The 23179-nt window shown below is 42.5% G+C and overlaps 1 protein-coding gene across 3 annotated transcripts in view; it reads right to left on the reverse strand.

The window, feature by feature from the left end:
• Nucleotides 1-23179, reverse strand: part of tmtc4 (transmembrane O-mannosyltransferase targeting cadherins 4) — a 42331-nt gene that overhangs the window by 11234 nt on the left and 7918 nt on the right. For all 3 annotated transcript variants that reach the window (XM_042306540.1, XM_024388661.2, XM_024388660.2), the window contains exons 4-15: nt 17871-18087; nt 15539-15626; nt 14051-14151; nt 13644-13736; nt 8623-8784; nt 7946-8148; nt 7090-7264; nt 6730-6861; nt 6432-6511; nt 6100-6207; nt 5805-5946; nt 4459-4573 (exon numbers count right to left, since the gene is read on the reverse strand). In XM_042306540.1, coding sequence (XP_042162474.1) covers nt 4459-4573; nt 5805-5946; nt 6100-6207; nt 6432-6511; nt 6730-6861; nt 7090-7264; nt 7946-8148; nt 8623-8784; nt 13644-13736; nt 14051-14151; nt 15539-15626; nt 17871-18087 — 1616 coding nt within the window. The remainder of the gene's footprint in view (nt 1-4458; nt 4574-5804; nt 5947-6099; nt 6208-6431; nt 6512-6729; nt 6862-7089; nt 7265-7945; nt 8149-8622; nt 8785-13643; nt 13737-14050; nt 14152-15538; nt 15627-17870; nt 18088-23179) is intronic.

Consider the following 23179-nt stretch of genomic DNA (forward strand, 5'->3'; position numbering starts at 1 on the left):
GCTGGGCAACACGGACTTTCAACTCCCTCCAAAGATTTTCTATGGGGTTGAGATCTGGAGATTGGCTAGGCCACTCCAGGACCTTGAAATGCTTCTTACCAAGCCACTCCTTCGTTGCCTGGGCGGTGTGTTTGGGATCATTGTCATGCTGAAAGACCCAGCCACATTTCATCTTCAAATGCCCTTGCTGATGGAAGGAGGTTTTCACTCAAAATCTCACGATACATGGCCCCATTCATTCTTTCCTTGACACGGATCAGTCGTCCTGGTCCCTTTGCAGAAAAACAGCCCCAAAGCATGATGTTTCCACCCCCATGCTTCACAGTAGGTATGGTGTTCTTTGGATGCAACTCAGCATTCTTTGTCCTCCAAACACGACGAGTTGAGTTTTTACCAAAAAGTTATATTTTGGTTTCATCTGACCATATGACATTCTCCCAATCTTCTTCTGGATCATCCAAATGCTCTCTAGCAAACAACAGATAGGCCTGGACATGTACTGGCTTAAGCAGGGGGACACGTCTGGCACTGCAGGATTTGAGTCCCTGGCGGCGTAGTGTATTACTGATGGTAGGCTTTGTTACTTTGGTCCCAGCTCTCTGCAGGTCATTCACTAGGTCCCTCCGTGTGGTTCTGGGATTTTTGCTCACTGTTCTTGTGATCATTTTGACCCCATGGGGTGAGATCTTGCGTGGAGCCCCAGATCGAGGGAGATTATCAGTGGTCTTGTATGTCTTCCATTTCCTAATAATTGCTCCCACAGTTGATTTCTTCAAACCGAGCTGCTTACCTATTGCAGATTCAGTCTTCCCAGCCTGGTGCAGGTCTACAATTTTGTTTCTGGTGTCCTTTGACAGCTCTTTGGTCTTGGCCATAGTGAAGTTTGGAGTGTGACTGTTTGAGGTGGTGGACAGGTGTCTTTTATACTGACAACAAGTTCACACAGGTGCCAATAATACAGGTAACGAGTGGAGGACAGAGAAGCCTCTTAAAGAAGAAGTTACAGGTCTGTGAGAGCCAGAAATCTTGCTTGTTTGTAGGTGACCAAATACTTATTTTCCACCATAATTTGCAAATAAAATCATAAAAAATCCTACAATGTGATTTCCTGGATTTTTTTTCTCATTTTGTCTGTCATAGTTGAAGTGTACCTATGATGAAAATTACAGGTCTCTCTCATCTTTTTAAGTGGGAGAACTTGCACAATTGGTGGCTGACTAAATACTTTTTGCCCCACTGTATGTAAAATGTGATAAAAGAAATTAAAGCTGAAATAAATCATTCCCTCTACTACTATTCTGACATTTCACATTCTTAAAATAAAGTGGTGATCCTAACTGACCTAGGAACATAATTTTTATTCTTTTAAATGTCAGGAATTGTGAAAAACTGAGTTGAAATGTATTTGGCTAAGGTGCATTTAAGAGCAGTTGGAAGCCACGGAAGGAGTGTTGTAATGGCATTGAAGCTCGTCTGCAGATTTGTTAACAAAGTGTCCAAAGAAGGGCCAGAAGTATATGCCAGAATGGTGTTGTCTGCATAGAGGTGGATCAGAGAATCACCAGCAGCAAGAGCGACATCATTGATATACACAGAGAAAAGAGTCGGCTGGAAAATTGAACCCTGTGGTACCCCAATAGAGACTGCCAGAGTTCCAGACAACAGGCCCTCCGATTTGACACACTGAAATCTGAGAAGTAGTTGGGGAAACAGGCGATGCATTCATTTGAAAAACCAAGAATGTTGAGTCTGCCGATAAGAATGCGGTGATTGACAGAGTCGAAAGCCTAGGCCAGGTCGATGAAGACGGCTGCACAGTATTGTCTTTTATCGATGGCGGATATGATATCGTTTAGGACCTTGAGCGTGGCTGTGGTGCACCCATGACCCGCTCAGAAACCAGATTGCATAGTGGAGAAGGTACGGTGGAATTCTAAATGTTCGGTGATCTGTTTAACTTGTCTCACGAAGACTTTAAAAAAGCAGGGCAGGATACATATAGGTCTGTAACAGTTTGGATCTAGAGTGTCTCCACCTTTGAAGAGGGGGATGATAGTGCCTGGAGAATAGGAGTGGAACTGGGGGCTACAGGAACTGGGTTAACCTCTACATCACCAGAGGAACAGAGGGGGAGTAGGATAAGGGTACGGCTAAAGGTTATAAGAACTGGTCGTCTAGTGTGTTGGGGACAGAGAATAAAAGGAGCAGATTTCTGGGCATGGTAGAATAGATTCAGGGCATAATGTACAGACAATGGTATGGTAGGATGTGAGTAGAGTGGAGGTAAACTTAGGCGTTGAGTGACGAGAGGTCTCGTCTATGGAGGCACCAGTTAAGCAAGGTGAGGTCTCCGTATGTGTGTGGGGTGGGACAAAAAGAGCTATCCAAGACATTTTGAGCGGGACTGAGGACTCCACAGTCGTGGCCAAAGTTTTGAGAATGACACAAATATTAATTCCCACAATATTTGCTGCTTCAGTCTTTAGATATTTTTGTCAGATGTTACTATGGAATACTGAAGTATAATTACAAGCATTTCATAAGTGTCAAAGGCTTTTATTGACAATTACATGATGTTGATGCAAAGAGTGAATATTTGCAGTGTTGACCCTTCTTTTTCAAGACCTCTGCAATCCGCCCTGGCAGGCTGTCAATTAACTTCTGGGCCACATCCTGACTGATGGCAGCCCATTCTTGCATAATCAATGCTTGGAGTTTGTCAGAATTTGTGGGTTTTTGTTTGTCCACCCACCTCTTGAGGATTGACCACAAGTTCTCAATGGGATTAATGTCTGGGGAGTTTCCTGGCCATGGACCCAAAATATCGATGTTTTGTTCCCCGAGCCACAGAGTTATCACTTTTGCCTTATGGCAAGGTGCTCCATCATGCTGGAAAAGGCATTGTTTGTCACCAAACTGTTCCTGGATGGTTGGGAGATGTTGCTCTCGGAGGATGTGGTGGTACCATTCTTTATTCATGGCTGTGTTCTTAGGCAAAATTGTGAGTGAGCCCACTCCCTTGGCTGAGAAGCAACCCCACACACGAATGGTCTCAGGATGCTTTACTGTTGGCATGACACAGGACTGATGGTAGCGCTCACCTTGTCTTCTCCGGACAAGCTTTTTCCCGGATGCCCCAAACAAATCGGAAAGGGGATTCATCAGAGAAAATGACTTTACCCCAGTCCTTAGCAGTCCAATCCCTGTACCTCTTGCAGAATATCAGTCTGTCCCTGATGTTTTTCCTGGAGAGAAGAGGCTTCTTTGCAGCCCTTCTTGACACCAGGCCATCCTCCAAAAGTCTTCACCTCAATGTGTGTGCAGATGCACTCACACCTGTCCTGCTGCCATTCCTGAGCAAGCTCTGTACTGGTGGTGCCCCGATCACACAGCTGAATCAACCTTAGGAGATGGTCCTGGCGCTTGCTGGACTTTCTTGGGCACCCTGAAGCCTTCTTCACAACAATTGAACCGCTCTCCTTGAAGTTCTTGATGATCCGATAAATGGTTGGTTTAGGTGCAATCTTACTGGCAAAAATATCCTTGCCTGGGAAGCCCTTTTTGTGCAAAGCAATGATGACGGCGCGTGTTTCCTTGCAGGTAACCATGGTTGACAGAGGAAGAACAATGATTCCAAGCATCACCCTCCTTTTGAAGCTTCCAGTCTGTTATTCGAACTCAATCAGCATGACAGAGTGATCTCCAGCCTTGTCTTCACTCACACCTGTGTTAATTGAGAGAATCACTGACATGTCAGCTGGTCCTTTTGTGGCAGGGCTGAAATGCAGTGGAAATGTTTTTTGGGGATTCATGTCATTTGCATGGCAAAGAGGGACTTTGCAATTAATTGCAATTCATCTGATGACTCTTCGTAACATTCTGGAGTATATGCAAATTGCCATCAAACAAACTGAGGCGGCAAACATTGTGAAAATTAATATTTGTGTTATTCTCAAACCTTTTGGCCACGACTGTACAGTGAAATAAAACAATAAGAACTAGCCAAGACAGCAGTAGACAAGATATATTGACATTAGAGAGCGGTAAAAAGCAAACACAAATGTAAATCAGGAGAGCTAAGACAACAACGGGTAAATGGCGATGAATGGGCAGAGTTTGTCAGTTAGGTACATACAGGACCTTAGTTCGAGGCTGGGGCCGACAGGTACTCCCTTCACAGAACAGCACAAACTGTCTCTAACCAGAATAGAAAGAGGAGTGTGAGTCCCCGGTGCACAACTGAGCAAGAGGACAATGACATTAAAGTGTCTAATTTGAGAAACAGATTGTATGTTGTGCTTATGTTGTGTTCACTTTAGGTGAAGCAGTGCTACCAATTTAAATGATTTTATTTAGAGCCCTGGGTGCGCATGCATGTGGTAGTGTGTGTCTGTGAAAGTGTGTGTTAGAAGTGTGTATGTGGTGTGCGTGCATGTGGCAGTGTGTGTGTGTGGTTACCAGTGTTGTCCAGTAGTATGACCATGTTGTTCCATGCCAGGCTGTGGTCAGGCTTTAGCACAGTAGCATTCCTCCACGCATTCAGAGCATCTAGGTGTCTGTTCAGGTCTGCATACTAGACAAATAAAAAGCATGAGCTTGCACACACCCAGAGGAAATGATTTAGGTGCTGACTAATGGTGAATAAACAGTAAGCTTTAAAAACAAAGAGCTGCACACTCCACATGTATAACCTCCTAGTCATTTACTGGGTAAAAACACACCAACGTTTCGGCATCGCTGTGCCTTCTTCAGGGTGATGTCATGAATGCTTGAACCAGGTTATGTAGATTTCAAACATTACCATTCTAGCAAACCACATCACCTTCATTCATCATCAAAGCCACAATCTGCAGTCTGTGTTTGAGGCTTACAGCAGCCTTGCCACTAGGTTTGGAACAGAACAAGCTACAGAACCTTATTGGGAAAAGTTACCACTCTCAAATCTATTGAATTAACTTTTTCTACATAGACTGATCAACATGATACATTTAAACATATAGTTTATTTAACCTTACAGTTTGGGGTACAACAGTACTAAGCTCATAAGGCAATTAATAACATATTCTTCAATAATTAATTAGTGTAAATTGTATTGACTGTTTAACAGTAGGAAAGCTTACGGATGGTGGCTTTAAGTCCAACCTCGGGTGGTGGCTTTAAGTCCAACCTCGGGTGGTGGCTTTAAGTCCAACCTCGGGTGGTGGCTTTAAGTCCAACCTCGGGTGGTGGCATTAAGTCCAACCTCGGGTGGTGGCATTAAGTCCAACCTCGGTTGGTGGCATTAAGTCCAACCTCGGTTGGTGGCTTTAAGTCCAACCTCGGGTGGTGGCTTTAAGTCCAACCTCGGTTGGTGGCATTAAGTCCAACCTCGGTTGGTGGCATTAAGTCCAACCTCGGTTGGTGGCATTAAGTCCAACCTCGGTTGGTGGCATTAAGTCCAACCTCGGTTGGTGGCATTAAGTCCAACCTCGGTTGGTGGCTTTAAGTCCAACCTCGGTTGGTGGCATTAAGTCCAACCTCGGTTGGTGGCATTAAGTCCAACCTCGGTTGGTGGCATTAAGTCCAACCTCGGTTGGTGGCTTTAAGTCCAACCTCGGTTGGTGGCTTTAAGTCCAACCTCGGTTGGTGGCTTTAAGTCCAACCTCGGTTGGTGGCTTTAAGTCCAACCTCGGTTGGTGGCTTTAAGTCCAACCTCGGTTGGTGGCATTAAGTCCAACCTCGGTTGGTGGCTTTAAGTCCAACCTCGGTTGGTGGCTTTAAGTCCAACCTCGGTTGGTGGCATTAAGTCCAACCTTTGTACTCACCAGGCGTCCCAGGTTGTAGTAACAGTCAGGGTATTTCTTCCGGAATTGGATGGCGTTCCAGTAGCTCTGCTCTGCTTCCTTAAACTTCTTCAGACTGTTTTGCACTATTCCCAGATTCATCCACGCTGCTGCAAAGTCCGGCCTTTCTCAGAAGAACACCACAGTTGCGTTTAATGTCCGGAATGTTTTATTTTTTGTGAAGTCAAAGGCTAATAAAGTTATATCTGTGATTTTTTTCTGTGTGCATGTACATGCATGCATATGTTCGTGCATGACAGTGTGTGTGTCCACCTACTGTACGAGTACAGCTTTTGCCAGAAGCTCCTCTGCCTCCACCAATTCGTTCCTCTCTTTCAGGATGTTGCCTAGGTTGTTCATAGCGTGGACATACGTAGGGTGCAACCTGACACAAAACACAGCTGAGAGGTTCAATGGTTTCAGCCGTAGGTTTGATAAAGTGTTATCATGACATGTGCTTTCCAATGCGACTCTGTTCCAATATCTACAGTAGCATAACACCTAGCATGAAACAATGATATACAAGTACGGACATTGGAATGTAACCTACATGTACCATAGAACTATAGAAAAACTCATGTTGAGTGTGTGAACCTGTAGTATACGTACCTGACTGCCTCTCTGTAGTACTTGATGGCAGCACTGGTGTTCCCTCTGTCTGCTAGGTTCTTACCCACATTATAATGCACCTGGAGAGGGAAAGACAAAAAACTAACTAAATAAAAACTAATAAAATTCAAATAAAACTTATTTTGAATAGTTTGGGAATCATTTTCATGACAGCTTGAGGACCCAATATGGTCTGACAAAGAGGCAGACAGACAGACACACCAATCGATGCACCAGTAATCCTGACAGACAGACAAGCCAGCAAGAAAGATAGACACATCAGACAGACAGACACCACCTTGGCATTGAGGGGACAGACTGACAGGGCGCTGGTGAAGAGGCTCTGCTCGGACCGCCACTGGTGACTGCGCAGGGCACAGCGAGCCACATACACACATAGCAGGGCCAGCAGGGAGGCACGGAGCAGCCCCTACAACACACAAGATTGAGGACCATCCGTTACGACAGGACAATAAAGTGAAGGCAATGAAGTGAACCCTGTTTGATTCAGCTCTGTCCTAACAGTCTTAAATCCTCCATCTCTTTTCAATGTCCAACAAAAGACTAGATCAGGTGACAAAAAAAATTGGGAGAACCTCAAATGTATGTGATGTGTAGCTTTTAGCTGGGCGAGGGTGTGTGTGTGTATATTCTCTACCTTGCATCTGCTCCAGCGGCCGCAGCAGTGTCCCAGGGCGTAGGCCAGTAGCAGACAGTAGCCAGCGGAGGAGAGGTAGAGGACCCTCTCTGCAATGACGAAGCCAACCCTGAAGAATATGTTGCAGGCGGGCAGGAAGGGGACTACCAGCAGCACCAGACCCAGTGTCAATGTCCTGACAAGATTCACAGGGTCAAAGTAACACTTTGTAATATTTGGATGAACATGGAGTACAGGGGGCCCCCATGTTGAGGATCAGAGAGGCGGACGTGTTGTTGCCTACCTACACCACTTTTGGTCGGCCCACCTGAACTCACACCTATTATTTGAATGAGGGTCTGCAGTGAACAGGATGTGAGGAGGAAGAGGTGGGTGGGTGTTTCACTGCTTTCACCAGTGTATAGAAAAGGTCATGGTCATACCGACATCCTTTAAAAAAAACCTTGGTGGAAGTGGAAACATAACACTGGGCTAATGAAGTATAGTAGAAAAAAAAACAAAGGCCTGCACACTATATATGCTTCCAATTACCACCTTTATTGGCAACATTTCAAAGGATTTTCATCAGAGCATATTCAGTGTGCTGGCCTTTGTTCTTTTCACTGCTTGGACCCCTAAAAAACACGGTTACATAATACTTACAACACAGACATACTGTGTAATATACAGTTGTAAATCAGCTGAGATTACTCTGAATGTTTCTATAAAGTGATCAGAGGTGATGCTTGAGTCACATTCCATCCACTCTTCATATCTGAGTAACTAACATTGTATCCAAACATGTTTTATCTTGACAACAGTGTGTGTGTGCGTGTGTGTGTGTGCACACACACGTGTCGGCTGAGCTCTCTCCTACCTCCTCCTCTGGCTGTCCTGTGAGCATAAGGCTTGGCTTATCAAGCCTATCAGGAAGCACCAGAGCAGCAGCAGCCAGGCCGTCCTCCAATCAAACGCTGACTTAATGAGGGGCACACAGCCCATGGACCAATCAAAACACAGCCACCAGGGACACAGTAGCACCCAGGCATTCAGTGAGTAGTAGTAATTATAGTTGACTATCTGCCAATCACACAGAACAGGACAGGGGATGAGAATGAGAGAGAGAGAGAGAGAGAGAGAGAGAGAGAGAGAGAGAGAGAGAGAGAGGGAAGGAGGGGAGAGAGAGAGTGGGAGGGATAGAGAGAGAGAGAGAGAGAGAGGGAGAGAGAGCAGAGTGAGATGGCAGAGTGTGAGGGCGAAGGAGAGAGAGAGGGAAAAAATAAGAACATTTCAAATAAAAAAATACGATTATGATTGTTGTACTACTACTAGAGGTCTGCGTGGTGATAGTTAGATGTTTTCAACTATTAAGATCACATCCTAAAAAGACCATCTAAAACCAAAAAACTTAATCCATTTAGATTTAGTATTCTGACATAACTTTAAAATAATTTCCTTCCATAAAGGAGGGTGAGGTTACAAATTACCATAAGAGTCGTTATTTAGCCTACATACTCTATCCAGTATCATTCAAATAGGTAAAACACGACTCACTCTGAGAAAGACATTGTCTGCAAAGGATGCTGGGTTGTCTACTTCAGTGAAGGCGGGGGGCCCAGTTCCCATGATTCTCCAGCGGGCGTACAGCATGGAGGCTCCGCCCATGGCCAGCAGAGCCAATCGGATCAGGAGGCCCGTCCGCACCCGCTCACTCACCTGACACGACACACACCAGAAAAACATAGTAATAGAGGAGTCCACAACAACAACAGCCCGAGTCCAAATTAGGTACACTTACCTAACCGTAACCATAGGGTACATGATCGGTACATGTTAGAAGGCTATTCTGGTGCATTTCCATACAGGATTTACCCCAGTGTTTTACCCAAAAGGCTCAGAATTTTGTTTCCATCTACGTGAGGCCAACATGTGTCTCACTGGCCATGGCTCCGGCGGTCATGCTCTCACTTTGGGTCAAAGCCAAGCTACTGGTACTTTTCAGCCTGCATTTACATAACAATGGCAAACTGTGAACTTTCTCATTCTCACAAAGCCACTGTTATTATTATGCAGAGGTTGTTGATTCTGCTTTACACAAACCCTTTCTGTCAGCCCTAGCTACGGAAACACAACTTCCCTAGTATAACATAAGGGCATATAGAGTAGTGTAGCAGGAAAAGCAACATAATTAGTGTAAGAGGTAGAGCCCGACCAATAGTATCCTTTTACTGATGATTTGTATCGCCGTTTGATCCATTGGAAAGGACATATACAAGATGTGGAGAAAGTAGTAGTTCATAGAATTTGACTTTATTGTGCATGACATTATTTGTCTCGAGGGCGGCAACTGCTTGTCCATTTTGAAACACTGTAGCTAGTAAAAACTTTCTCAAAATAGTCAGAATTAATCTAAGATAACTCGAGAAATCTCTCATTTATTTTTATGTTTTTGCAGAGATCTTAGTCGCACAATTTTACATTAACTAAGATGTTTGGTGCAGAAAACTGGGCATGAAAATGAGTAATCTCTCATTGAATGACAAGACTTGAAGAATCCCTACTGTTGACCAATCACCGACGAAAGGGCATAGACTTCGGCTTGCCTCGAGAAAAGATGTCTTGTGCCCGAAAAGCTGAAAAAACCCTTACCGAAGTACAAAAACGTCACAAAATGTCATCATAATATATGCACGAACACTTCCAAACTGTTTCGGCTGGGAAGCATGCAGATGCCTTAAGTCAGAGAAGAGAGTGAACAACTGTGAACTAACTCTTAGTCTTACTGCTACCACTTTATTGAGCTGGCGATCTCAATAAAAGTGCCAAAAATGCACCCTGGGCATGTACCATTACGTGAAGTGTCTTGGTAGGATGTCAGGTGTCTTGAAAAACAATTGATGGGGCGTACCAAGTAAGTGCCGTGCTAAGAACATTCAACTCTGTGGTAACGTTAATGCCCTTTAGTGAAGCCAGCGAGATCTAGTGTTATATATGCTCTTTGCGAAGCTTATTCATCAAGCTCTGTCATTCAAATGTTTTCCGAGACACACACAAAAAAAAAACTTTGCGGTTTACAAAGTAGCACTTTGCAGCTATGTTTTGATGTATGGGTTCATTGTCACTTGATAGGGACTGGTTCAAATTCACGTTTCGCCAATCGCTAATCCATTTCCTTGACAAGTGCTAGCTAGCCAGCCATCTAACTAGCTGTGTGAGAGTTCTTGACGCTATTCACTGAAGCTTAGTAGTATCAAGAATCCTTGGGACGTCCCTACGCTAAACCTGAACCATTACACTAAACATTTGTTTGGAGGTCCCAAGGATCCCAGATAGCACAAAGACAACGCTTGTTTTTCCTTTCAAGTGATTACCAGAATTCAGTGGCTACAGCCTTACAATCGATGAAAACATAGCTAATTACTAATACACTGAAAATGTGTCCTGTCATTGTTTTCCAGCTGGATAGCATGAGGCAGCTCATTCTTCAGAGCCTAGGCATTTATTTGCTGATGATGGAATCAGTGCAGTTTATTCGCCTTTCACTAGATTAGAGTAACACAATTTTTACATAAAAAATCTCTTTCTGGTGCTCCTAAATTAGTACATTAATGTTCTTTCCTCAAATGTAAGAAATCAAAGTTGAGTATCTTTGTACGGAAGTTTTATTAAAATTTCAGCTAAAATAAAAACAAAATCGGCACATATCCGTTATTGATTAATATTTCCACTCTCTAAAATCGTAAAAACAAAAAATCCCATATCGTTCAGGTTCTAGTTAGACATACACTCATATAACCATGGTTTAAATGGTTATATGAGTGTATGGTGAAATTATGTTACTATAGCTACGATGCAATATCCATACCTTCATTCTACCGACGGTATGATTTTAAATACTGTACAAAAAAAAAATCTGAAATACTCAATTGAGCCAGTCACATAAGTGTATGTTTCTTTACAAAAAGCTAATGGAGCAAACGTAACATGACGATCCACTGTTGAGCAGCCCAAGAGAGTTGATCAGTTTAAACTTTAAATTCACTACTAATGTTTGCGAGCTAAATACATTAGAAGTGTCAAATACATTTTCTCCAGCTCAGGGCTCCGGCTATGCATTTCGTTTGCTAGTTTTCTAGCTAGCCCAGTTTCAACTCCACAATGTACAGAGCATTCGAAAAGTATACAGACCCCTTCCATTTTCCCACATTTTCTTACATTAAAGTCTTACTTTAAAATACCCCATAATGGCAAAGCAAAAACAGTTTCTTAGAAATGTTTACAAATAAATAAATAAATACCTAATTTACATAAGTATTCAGACCCTTTGCTATGAGACTCAAAATTGACATCAGGTGCATCCTGTTTCCATTGATCATCCTTGAGATGTTTCTACAACTTGATTGGAGTCCACCTTTGGAAAATTCAATTGATTGGACATGATTTGGAAAGACGCATACCTGTCTATGTAAGGTCCCACAGTTGTCCGTAGAGCTCCGAGACAGGATTGTGTTGAGGCACAGATCTGGGGAAGGGTACCAAAACATTTCTGCAGCATTGAAGGTCCCCAAGAACACAGTGGCCTCCATCATTCTAAAATGGAAGAAGTTTGGAACGACCAAGACCCTTCCTAGAGCTGGCCGACCAGCCAAACTGAGCAATCGAGGGAGAAGGCCCTTGGTCAGGGAGGTGACCAAGAACACGATGTCACTGAGAGAGCTCCAGAGTATCTCTGCGGAGACGGAGAACCTTCCAGAAGGACAACCATCTCTGCAGCACTCCAACAATCAGGCCTTTATGGTAGAGTGGCCAGACGGAAGCCACTCCTCAGTAAAAGGCACATGGCAGCCTGCTTGGAGTTTACCAAAAGGCACCTAATGACTCTCAGACCATGAGAAATAAGATTATCTGGTCTGATGACAACAAGAGTGAACACTTTGGCCTGAATACCAAGCGTCACATCTGGAGGAAATCTGGCACCATCCCTACGGTGAAGCATGGTGGTGGCAGCATCACGCTGTGTGGACGTTTTTCAGCGGCTGGGAAGACTTGTCAGGATCGAGGGAAAGATTAATGGAAAAAGGTACAGAGATCCCTGATGTAAACCTGCTCCAGAGTGCTCAGGACCTCAGACTGGGGCCAAGGTTCACCTTCAGGTAATCCAAGTTTGTCATTTTAAAAGGCTAATTGATCATTAGAAAACCCTTTTGCAATTATGTTAACACAGCTGAAAACTGTTGTCCTGATTAAAGAAGCAATAAAACTGGCCTTATTAAGACTAGTTGAGTATCTGGAGCATCAGCATTAGTGGGTTCGTTTACAGGCTCAAAATGGCCAGAAACAAATAACTTTCCTGAAACTCATCAATCTATTCTTGTACTGAGAAATGAAGGCTATTCCATACGAGAAATTGACAAGAAACTCGTACAACACTGTGTACTACTCCCTTCACAGAACAAACTGTCTCTAACCAGAATAGAAAGAGGAGTGGGAGGCCCCGGTGCACAACTGAGCAAGAGGACAGGTACATCAGAGTGTCTAGTTTGAGAAACATATGTTAAAAAGAAAAGGCCATATCTCAGACTGGCAAAGAAAAGATGAAGATGGGAAAAAGAACACAGACACCGGACAGAGGAAGATTAGAAAAAAGTGTTATGGACAGATGAATCTAAGTTTGAGGTGTTCGGATCACAAATAAGAAAATATGCTGGAGTAGTGCTTGACGCAATCTGTCAAGCATGGTGGAAGCAATATGATGGTCTAGGGGTGATTTGGTGATGGTAAAGTGGGAGATTTTTACAAGGTAAAAGGGATCTTGAAGAAGGAAGGCTATCACTCCATTTTGCAACGCCATGCCATACCCTGTGGAAGGCACTTAATTGGTGACAATTTCCTCCTTCAACAGGACAATGACCCAAAGCACAGCTCCAAACTATGCAATAACTATTTAGGGAAGATGCAGTCAACTGGTATTCTGTCTTTAATGGAGTGGCCAGCACAGTCACCCGATCTCAACCCTATTGAGCTGTTGTGGTAGTAGCTTGACCATATGGTACGTAAGAAGTGCCTATCAAGCCAATCCAATTTGTGGGAGGTGCTTCGGGAAGCATGGGGTGAAATCTCTTCAGATTACCTCAACAAATTGACAACTAGAATGCCAAAGGTCTGCAAGGCTGTAATTGCTACATATGGAGGATTCTTTGACGAAAGCAGTTTGAAGGACACTATTATTTCAATTAAAAATCATTATTTATAACCTTGTCAACGTCTTGGCTATATTTCCTATTCATTTTGCAACTCATTTCATGTATGTGTTCATGGAAAACAAGGACATTTCTAAGTGATGCCAAACTTTTGAACGGTAGTGTATATTTTTTACGTTCGGAAAGAAATAGCGTCCCTTGTGTGCAGTACCGGTAATACCATACATCCCAGTATGGCACAAGAACATTATAACTTTATGAAAATCTGGATACCGCCCAACCCAAGCTAATGTCACTGTTCCAATGTCCACACTAGCATACCTTGTAGAATAAAGACATGTATTGGGCATTGTAAGTAGTATGCTAGTTACTCACGTCTTCTGCTTTCCTCCTGAGGAACAGCCTCTGGCTCAGCTCGTAGACATTTACATTACAGATTAGAAGGACATCAAAGGCAGCGTTCACCCCCTGAGAGAAGAGAGAAACATTAGAGATTAGACATTCAAGCACAATATAAACCAGCGACAGACATCAGATAATTGCTGGGTCAAGTTCACAAGAGTTAAATATAGGCTACAAATGTATTTGGCTTCCATTACACAAGCTTAGTCATAAACACAATGTACTGTATATGACTATCAAGAGAGTGGCGCTAGCTATGCCAAGTTTGTGAGTTTAATTCTCGCAGGGATCACATACTAAATATCTACGGACTTTGGATAAAAGCGGCTACTAGGTCGCATTTATTTAACAGTAAGGCGAGGATGTTTTGACGCCCCTACCAGGACTGTGATGCCTTGTTCTTTGCAGAGCATGGCCGCAGCGCACAGCAAGAGGCTCACGGCAATCCAATGGATGGAAAACTTCTCCTCGCTCTCCCTACCTGCAGAAGACATCCATAGATGAGTGAGACGTAGTTGATAAATTACATATTCAAACGATAAAATAGTTTCTGCATTACAGTGGGGCAAAAAAGTATTTAGTCAGCCACCAATTGTGCAAGTTCTCCCACTTAAAAAGATGAGAGAGGCCTGTAATTTTCATCATAGGTACACTTCAACTATGACAGACAAAATGAGAGAAAAAAATCCATAAAATCACATTGTAGGATTTTTAATGAATTTATTTGCAAATTATGGTGGAAAATAAGTATTTGGTCAACAACAAAAGTTTATCTCAATACTTTGTTATATACCCTTTGTTGGCAATGACAGAGGTCAAACGTTTTCTGTAAGTCTTCACAAGGTTTTCACACACTGTTGCTGGTATTTTGGCCCATTCCTCCAAGCAGATCTCCTCTAGAGCAGTGATGTTTTGGGGCTGTTGCTGGGCAACACGGACTTTCAACTCCCTCCAAAGATTTTCTATAGGGTTGAGATCTGGAGACTGGCTAGGCCACTCCAGGACCTTGAAATGCTTCTTACCAAGCCACTCCTTCGTTGCCCGGGCGATGTGTTTGGGATCATTGTCATGCTGAAAGAAAAGACCCAGCCACGTTTCATCTTCAATGCCCTTGCTGATGGAAGGAGGTTTTCACTCAAAATCTCACGATACATGGCCCCATTCATTCTTTCCTTTACACGGATCAGTCGTCCTGGTCCCTTTGCAGAACAACAGCCCCAAAGCATGATGTTTCCACCCCCATGCTTCACAGTAGGTATGGTGTTCTTTGGCTGCAACTCAGCATTCTTTGTCCTCCAAACACGACGAGTTGAGTTTTTACCAAAAAGTTCTATTTTGTTTTCATCTGACCATATGACATTCTCCCAATCTTCTTCTGGATCATCCAAATGCTCTCTAGCAAACTTCAGACGGGCCTGGACATGTACTGGCTGTAAATATTCAAACAATAACATGCCAAGACTGTGCAAAGCTGTCATCAAGGCAAAGGGTGGCTATTTTGAAGAATCTCAAAAATTCAATATTTTGTTTAACATGTTTTTTGGTTACTACATGATTCCATATGTGTTATTTCATAGTTTTGATGTCTTCACTATTATTCTACAATGTAGAAAACAGTAAAAATAAAGAAAAACTCTTGAATGAGTAGGTGTGTCCAAACTTTTGACTGGTACTGTGTGTGTGTGCGTGCGTGTGCGTGTGTGTGTAATATATATACTTCCAAGACATATCAACTATGTTAACTTAGGAAATCTGAAAACACGAATGAGACTTGTGTACATTGCCTATAGATGTGATGCATGTTCTTACTCTCTCTGTATACATTCAAGCAACCATGACACACCATCCTTAATGCATACAAAACCTACCTCCTCTGAAGGCTTTGCAGTAGGTCAGAAAGGAGAGCTGGAAGAACAGTGCACAAAGTAGGTCTGCCCGGCCTACAATCCCTGCCACCTGAAAGAGAGAAAGAGGGGTTTAATAACTTATTATGGCTTGGGGGCAGTATTTCGACGTCTGGATGAGACACGTGCCCAAAGTAAACTGCCTGTCACTCAGGCCCAGAAGCTAGGATATGCATATAATTGGTAAATTTGGATAGAAAACACAAAAGTTTCCAAAACTGTTAAATGTCTGTGAGTATAACAGAACTGATATGGAAGGCAAAAACCTGAGGAAAATCCATCCAGGAAGTGGGATTTTTTTTATGTGAGTATTTTCAAATGAATGCCTATAGAGTATCTAATGGGTTAGGACCCAGATTGCAGTTTCTATGGCTTCCACTAGATGTCAACAGTCTTTAGACATTGTTTCAGGCTTGTTTTCTGAAAGAATTAAGAAGAATGAGACCTTTGTCAGTGGACTGTAGAATCATGCAGCACTGGTATGCGCACCCTTCCTTGTTATCCTTTCTATTGAATACGCTATTGTCCGGTTAACATATTATCGATTATTTAGACAATTGACAACCTGAGGATTAATTATAAACATCGTTTGACATGTTTCAACGAACTTTACAGGTACTATTAGGATGTATTCATCTGCATATTTTGACTGCCTTTGAGCCAGTGGATTACTGAACAAAACGCGCCAACAAAACTTCGGGATTTTGGGATATAAAGAGGGACTTTATCGAACAAAACAAACATTTATTGTGTAACAGGGTCTCTTGTGACTACAACCATATGAAGATCTTCAAAAGGTATGTGATTCATTTTAGCACTATTTCTGACTTTTGTAATTCCTTTACTTGGTTGGAAAATGTTTGTATGCTTTTGTAAGCGTCTTCAGATAATCGCATGGTATGCTTTCGCCGTAAAGCCTTTTTGAAATCTGACAAAGCGTCTGGATTAACAAGAAGTTCATCTTTAAACCAATGTATGACACTTGTATTTTTTATGAATATTTCTGTATTTTGAATTAGGCGCTCTGCAATTTCACCGGATGTTGTCGAGGTGGGTAGCTTGCGGAACACCTGCGCCAGAAAGGTTAACTGCTGTATGAGAGACAGAATTCCGTCATTTGACATGTCCAGTTAAAAATCAACACCTATTATCTAATTTGCCCTTGGACACTTCGGGTAGACCAGAAATGATGAAGGCAACTGTGTCAGCCAACAGATAGTCGGAATGTATATTTTAACAACCTGCACATGATCAAATGCAATAACGCAAATACACCATCTTTCTGTATCTGCTCCTGTACTGTATATAACAGCCTTACTGACAGCAGCCAATTAACATCCAGCGCAGGAGTCTCTCATTACTGGCCTGTGTGTGCGGTGCATCTGTGTGTGTCCCTCTCTGTCGGTGTGTGTGTGTGAGAGAGTATATTACATATAGTGTGCATGATTTATACTGTGTCTGTATAGTGTGTACTGCATACGTCCTGGAATCCTGGGGGCTATCTCCTTTGATAAGTGCAGCAGGCCTTGGGTCTGTGGTCTGCCCGCTCCCACCCCCAGGTCTCCCTCAGCCTGTTGCCCTCCCTGATTAAAGCCAGCCGAGAGCAGGGGGGGTGCAGCCCTCCAGCCGGGCACCGCAGCCCTCACACACCACAACCGGGTATGAATAAGCTTTTAATAGTCTGGGCCTCGCTCAAAACGCACACCTTTTCGATGCACACTCCGATTGAGATGGACCTTTGTTCCTGGCATGGCTCTAACGCATGTTTAATACAACAAACACCCGTGGATGTTGGAACACATGTAGTGATGGGAGGCTGTTATTATTTTGGAAAGTAAGTAAAGAGATATTGTTTGCCAGAGGGGGAATCATAGAATTGGACAAAGTCTATCAGTTCAAAATTTTACATATCAAATGGTACACCAGATATGGCCGCCATTACACGATTATCTACCACGGAATATTGCTTTGATTAAGGACGTCCCTTCTAGTCCATTCTGATTCTATTGAGCTAACAACCCAGTGTCATCATAGCTCCAGTGCCGCAGTTTGGTTTTGGTAACAGCACTGCCGACTCCGGACTATGCATTGCCCCTTGTGATGGGTCCGGGTTCAATCCCCAAGACTCCCACTTTTCATATTTGCGTACAGTTCCCATCTCATAGGTCTCCTCCTCTCATCTCAGTCGATCTCAATAAAACAAACAAATATTATGTGATAGACACGCATAGTACCTGTCTGTGTGTTTTCACTATTTCTTACATCCCTCCTTTCCATACAATGTTTGTCTACTTACGCTTTCGGTGTGAACGGGGTGCGCTGCAAAGAGAAGACCAGCCAGGAGAGAAGCTTTGGGTGCGTGGTTGAGCCTGTTCCCATTCCCATCGTATGCCAAGCCACCGATCAGTACGGAGAACATGTCGATCATCAGCGCTGATATGAGACTGTGCAGGCCGATGTTCAGCACATGGAAGCCTACTGGGTGCAGCCCACCAGCAATGAGGTAGTTAAGCCTGGGTCCATAAAAGAGATGACATCATGAATTCTACAAACAGATTTAAAAAAAAAGATATCAATAATACAAAATGATATCAAAAAAGCACAGACATGTACAGTTGAAGTCAGAAGTTTACATACACTTAGGTTGGAGTCATTAAAACTTGTTTTTCAACCACTCCACAAATTTCTTGTTAACAAACTATAGTTTTGGCAAGTCAGTTAGGACATCTACTTTGTGCATGACAAGTCATTTTTCCAACAATTGTTTACAGACAGATTATTTCACTTATAATTCACTGTATGACAATGCCAGTGGGTCAGAAGTTAACATACACTAAGTCTACTGTGCCTAGAAACGTCTTGAAAAATTCCAGAAAATGATGTCATGGCTTTAAAAGCTTCTGATAGGCTAATTGACATCATTTGAGTCAATTGGAGATGTACCTGTTGATGTACTTCAAGGCCTACCTTCAAATTCTGTGACACTTTGCTTGACATCATGGGAAAATCAAAAGAAATCAGCCAAGACCTCAGAAAAACAAGTCTGGTTCACAAGTCCACAAGTCTGGTTCATCCTTCGTAGATATTTCCAAATGCCTGAAGGTACTACGTTCATCTGTACAAACAATAGTACACAAGTATAAACACCATGGGACCAAGCAGCCATCATACCGCTCAGGAAGGAGATGCGCTTTGTCTCCTAGAAATGAATGTACTTTGTTGCGAAACGTGCAAATCAATCAATCCCAGAACAACAGCAAAGGACCTTGTGTAGATGCTGGAGGAAACTGGTACAAAAGTATCTATATCCTCAGTAAAACGAGTCCTATATCGAAATAACCTGAAAGGCCACTCAGCAAGGAAGAAGCAACTACTCCAAAACTGCCATAAAAAAGCCAGACGGTTTGCAACTGCACATGGGGACAAAGATCGTACTTTTTGGAGAAATGTCCTCTGGTCTGACGAAAGAAAAATATAACTTTTGGCCATAATGACCATAGTTATGTTTGGAGGAAAAAGGGGGATGCTTGCAAGCCAAAGAACACCATCCCAACCGTGAAGCACAGGGGTGACAGCATCATGTTGTGGGGGTGCTTTGCTGCAGAAGGGACTGGTGCACTTCACAAAATATCATGAGGTAGGAAGATGATGTGGATATATTGAAGCAACATCTCAAGACATCAGTCAGGAAGTTAAAGCTTGGTCGCAAATGGGTTTTCCAAATGGACAATGACCCCAATCATACTTCCAAAGTTGTGGCAAAATGGCTTAAGGACAACAAAGTCAAAGTATTGGAGTGGCCATCACAAAGCCCTCACCTCAATCCTATGGAATATTTGTGGGCAGAACTGAAAAAGCGTGTGTGAGTAAAATGGCCTACAAACCTGTCGCAGTTACACCCAACTTACTATGGGAAGCTTGTAGAAGGCTACCCGAAATATTTGACTCAAGTAAAACAATTTAAAGGCAATGCTACCAAATACTAATTGAGTGCATGTAATCTTCTGACCCACTGGGAATGTGATGAAAGAAATAAAAGCTGAAATTAACCATTCTCTCTACTATTATTCTGACATTTCACATTCTTAAAATAAAGTGGTGATCATAACTGACCAAAGACAGGCAATTTTTACTTGGATTAAATGTCTGGAATTGTGAAAAACAGAGTTTAAATGTACTATCAAAATGGCTTAGCTTGAGATATAATGGGACATTGTGTACTTACTTGATAATACAAATACAGTATGAGTCAAAAGTTTGGACACACCTACTTATTCAAGGTTTTTTCTTTATTTTTACTATTTTATATATAATTTACAATTGATAGGCTAATATTGTCACCCATCACACTGTTTTTGATTTAATCTTGTCTTTACATATACAGTACTAGTGAAATGTTTGGACACACCTACTAATTTTCACTATTTTCTACATTGTAGAATAATAGTGAAGACATCAAAACTATGAAATAACACATATAGAATCATGTTGTAATCAAAAAAGTGTTAAACAAATTTAAATATATTTTATATTTGAGATTCTTCAAAGTAGCCACCCTTTGCCTTGATGACAGATTTGCACACGCTTGCCACTCTCTCAACCAGCTTCATCTTGAATGCTTTTCCAACAAGCTTGAAGGAGTTTCCACATATGCTGAACACTTGTTGGCTGCTTTTCCTTCACTCTGCGGTCCAACTCATCCCAAACCATCTCATTTGGGTTGAGGTCAGGTGATTGTGGAGGCCAGTTCATCTGACGCAGCACTCCATCACTCTCCTTGGTCAAATAGCCCTTACACAGTCTGGAGATGTGTTGGGACATTGTCCTGATGAAAAACAAATGACAGTCCCACTCTGCGCAAACCAGATGGGATGGCGTATTGCTTCAGAATGCTGTGGTAGCCATGCTGATTAAGTGTGCCTTGAATTCTAAATAAATCACTGACAGTGTCACCAGCAAATCCCCATCACACCACCTCCTCCATGCTGGGAACCACACACGCAGAGATCATCCATTCACCTACTCTGTGTCTCACAAAGACACGGCAGATGGAACCAAAAATCTCAATTTCAACTGTCATTTCTCGTTGCTTATTCGAGCTGTTCTTTCCATAATATGGACTTGATATTTGACCAAATAGGGCTATCTTCTGTATACCACCATTATCTTGTCACAACACAACTAATTTGCTCAAACGCATTAAGAAGGAAATGGCTTCGACAAATACATTTTTAACAAGGCACACCTGTTAACTGAAATGCATTACAGGTGACGACCTCATGAAGCTGGTTGAGAGAATGCCAGGAGTGTAGACAGCTGTCATCAAGGCAAAGGGTGGCTAATTTGAAGAATATAAAATATATCTTGATTTGTTTACACTTTTTTGGTTACTACATGATTCCATGTGTTATTTCATATTTTTGATGTCTTCGCTATTATTCTACAATGTAGAAAATAGTAAAAATAAAGAAAAACCCTGGAATGAGTAGGTGTGTCCAAACTTTGACTGGTACTGCATATCTGAATATTTATACAGAACAAAAAATACAAACATGTAAAGTGTTGGTCCCATGTTTCATGAGCTGAAATAAAAGATGCCATACATTTTCCATACACACAGAAAAAGCTAATTTCTCTCAAATTGTGCAGAAATTATTTTACATTCTGTTAGTGAGCATTTCTCCTTTACAAAGATAATCCATCCACCTGACAGGTGTGGCATATTAAGAATCTGATTAAACAGCACGGTCATTACACAGGTACACCTTGTGCTGGGGACAATAAAAGGTCACTAAAATGTGCAGGTTTGTCACACAACACAATGTTTCTCAAGTTGAGGGAGCGTGCAATTGGCATGCTGATTGTAGGACACAACTGCATTTTATCAATGGCAATTTGATAAAACACTGTGACGAGATACCGAGGCCCATTGTTGTGCCATTTATCTGCCGCCATCACCTCATGTTACAGCATAATGCACAGCCCCATGTCGCAAGGATCTGTACACAATTCCTGGAAGCTGAAAATGTCCCAGTTCTTCCATGGCCTCCATATGCACCAGACATGTAACCCATTGAGCATGTTTGGGATGCTCTGGATTGATGTGTACGACAGGGTGTTCCAGTTCTTACCACTATCCAGCAACTTCACACAGAAGAGTGGGACAACATTCCACAATAAACAGCCTGATCAACTCTACGTTAGGGAGATTTGTCCCTCTGCATAAGACAAATGGTGGTCACACCAGATACTGACTGATTTTCTGATCCACGCCACTACAATTTTTAAAGATATCTGTGACCAACATATCTGTATTCCCCTGTCATGTGAAATACTTAGATTAGGGCCTAATGCATTTATTTAAATTGACTGATTTCCTCATATGATCTGTAACTCTGTTGTGTTGATATTTTTGTTCAGTGTACTTCAAATGTATGTGAAAGTAACTTAGAGATTTAAAGTGGTATTTCAACCCAGGTCTGGTTGTAATAGGTGATGTGATTAGTCCAAATATCAGCAACAAAATGAATAGCAGTTTGGAATAGAATTGTGAAGGGTTGAGGTCAGGGCTCTGTGCAGGCCAGCCAACTACTTCCAGACCGATCTCGACAACCATTTCTCTATGGACCTCACTTTGCGCACAGGGCATTGTCATGCTGAAACAGGAAAGGGCCTTCCCCAAACATTTGCCACAAAGTTGGAAGCACAGAATCATCTAGAATGTCCTTGTATGCTGTAGCGTGAAGATTTCCCTTCACTGGAACTAAGGGCCCAAACCATGACGTATAGCACAAGACCATTATTCCTCCTCCACCAAACGTTACAGTTGGAACTATGCATTGGGGCAGGTAGCGTTCTCCTGGAATCCGCCAAACACAGATTTGTCCGTCGGACTGCCAGATGGTGAAGCATGATTCATCACTCCAGAGAACACGTTTCCACTCATCCAGAATCCAATGGTGGCGAGCTTTACATCACTCCAGCTGACGCTTGGCATTACAAAATGGCGCCGGAAGAAATGGCAGCAGTTTTTTGCGTTATTTGGAACTTATTTTGTAAATAATGTTTCCGCAACCGTATCTTATGGAAAAAAAGAGCTTCTGGATATCAGGACAGCGATCACTCACCTCGGATTAGACAAATATTTTTTCCACTAAAAAAGACGACGCTCAAGACATTCTCCAAAAACCCCACAGGACAAACATCCCCGTTATTTGCAAGAAGAAGCGACGTAGGTACAGAGGACAAAGAGCCTTGACAGGACCCGGCAAAGGCGACTGGGAAAGCTACTACTACTCGCCAACGTGCAATCATTGGACAATAAATTAGACGCGGTATGATCACGAATATCCTACCAACTTCACAAAAAAAAACTATAATATCCTGTGTTTCACGGAATCGTGGCTGAATGACGACATGGATATTCAGCTAGCGGGATATACGCTGCACCGGCAAGACAGAACAGCACGCTCCGGTAAGATGGGGGGGGTCTGTGCATATTTGTAAACAACAGCTTGTGCATGAAATCTATGAAAGTCTCTAGATTTTGCTCACCTGAAGTAGAGTATATTGTGATAAATTGCAGGCCACTACTTGCCTAGAGAG

Source organism: Oncorhynchus tshawytscha, linkage group LG26 (genome assembly GCF_018296145.1).
Source record: "Oncorhynchus tshawytscha isolate Ot180627B linkage group LG26, Otsh_v2.0, whole genome shotgun sequence".
NCBI lineage: Eukaryota > Metazoa > Chordata > Actinopteri > Salmoniformes > Salmonidae > Oncorhynchus > Oncorhynchus tshawytscha.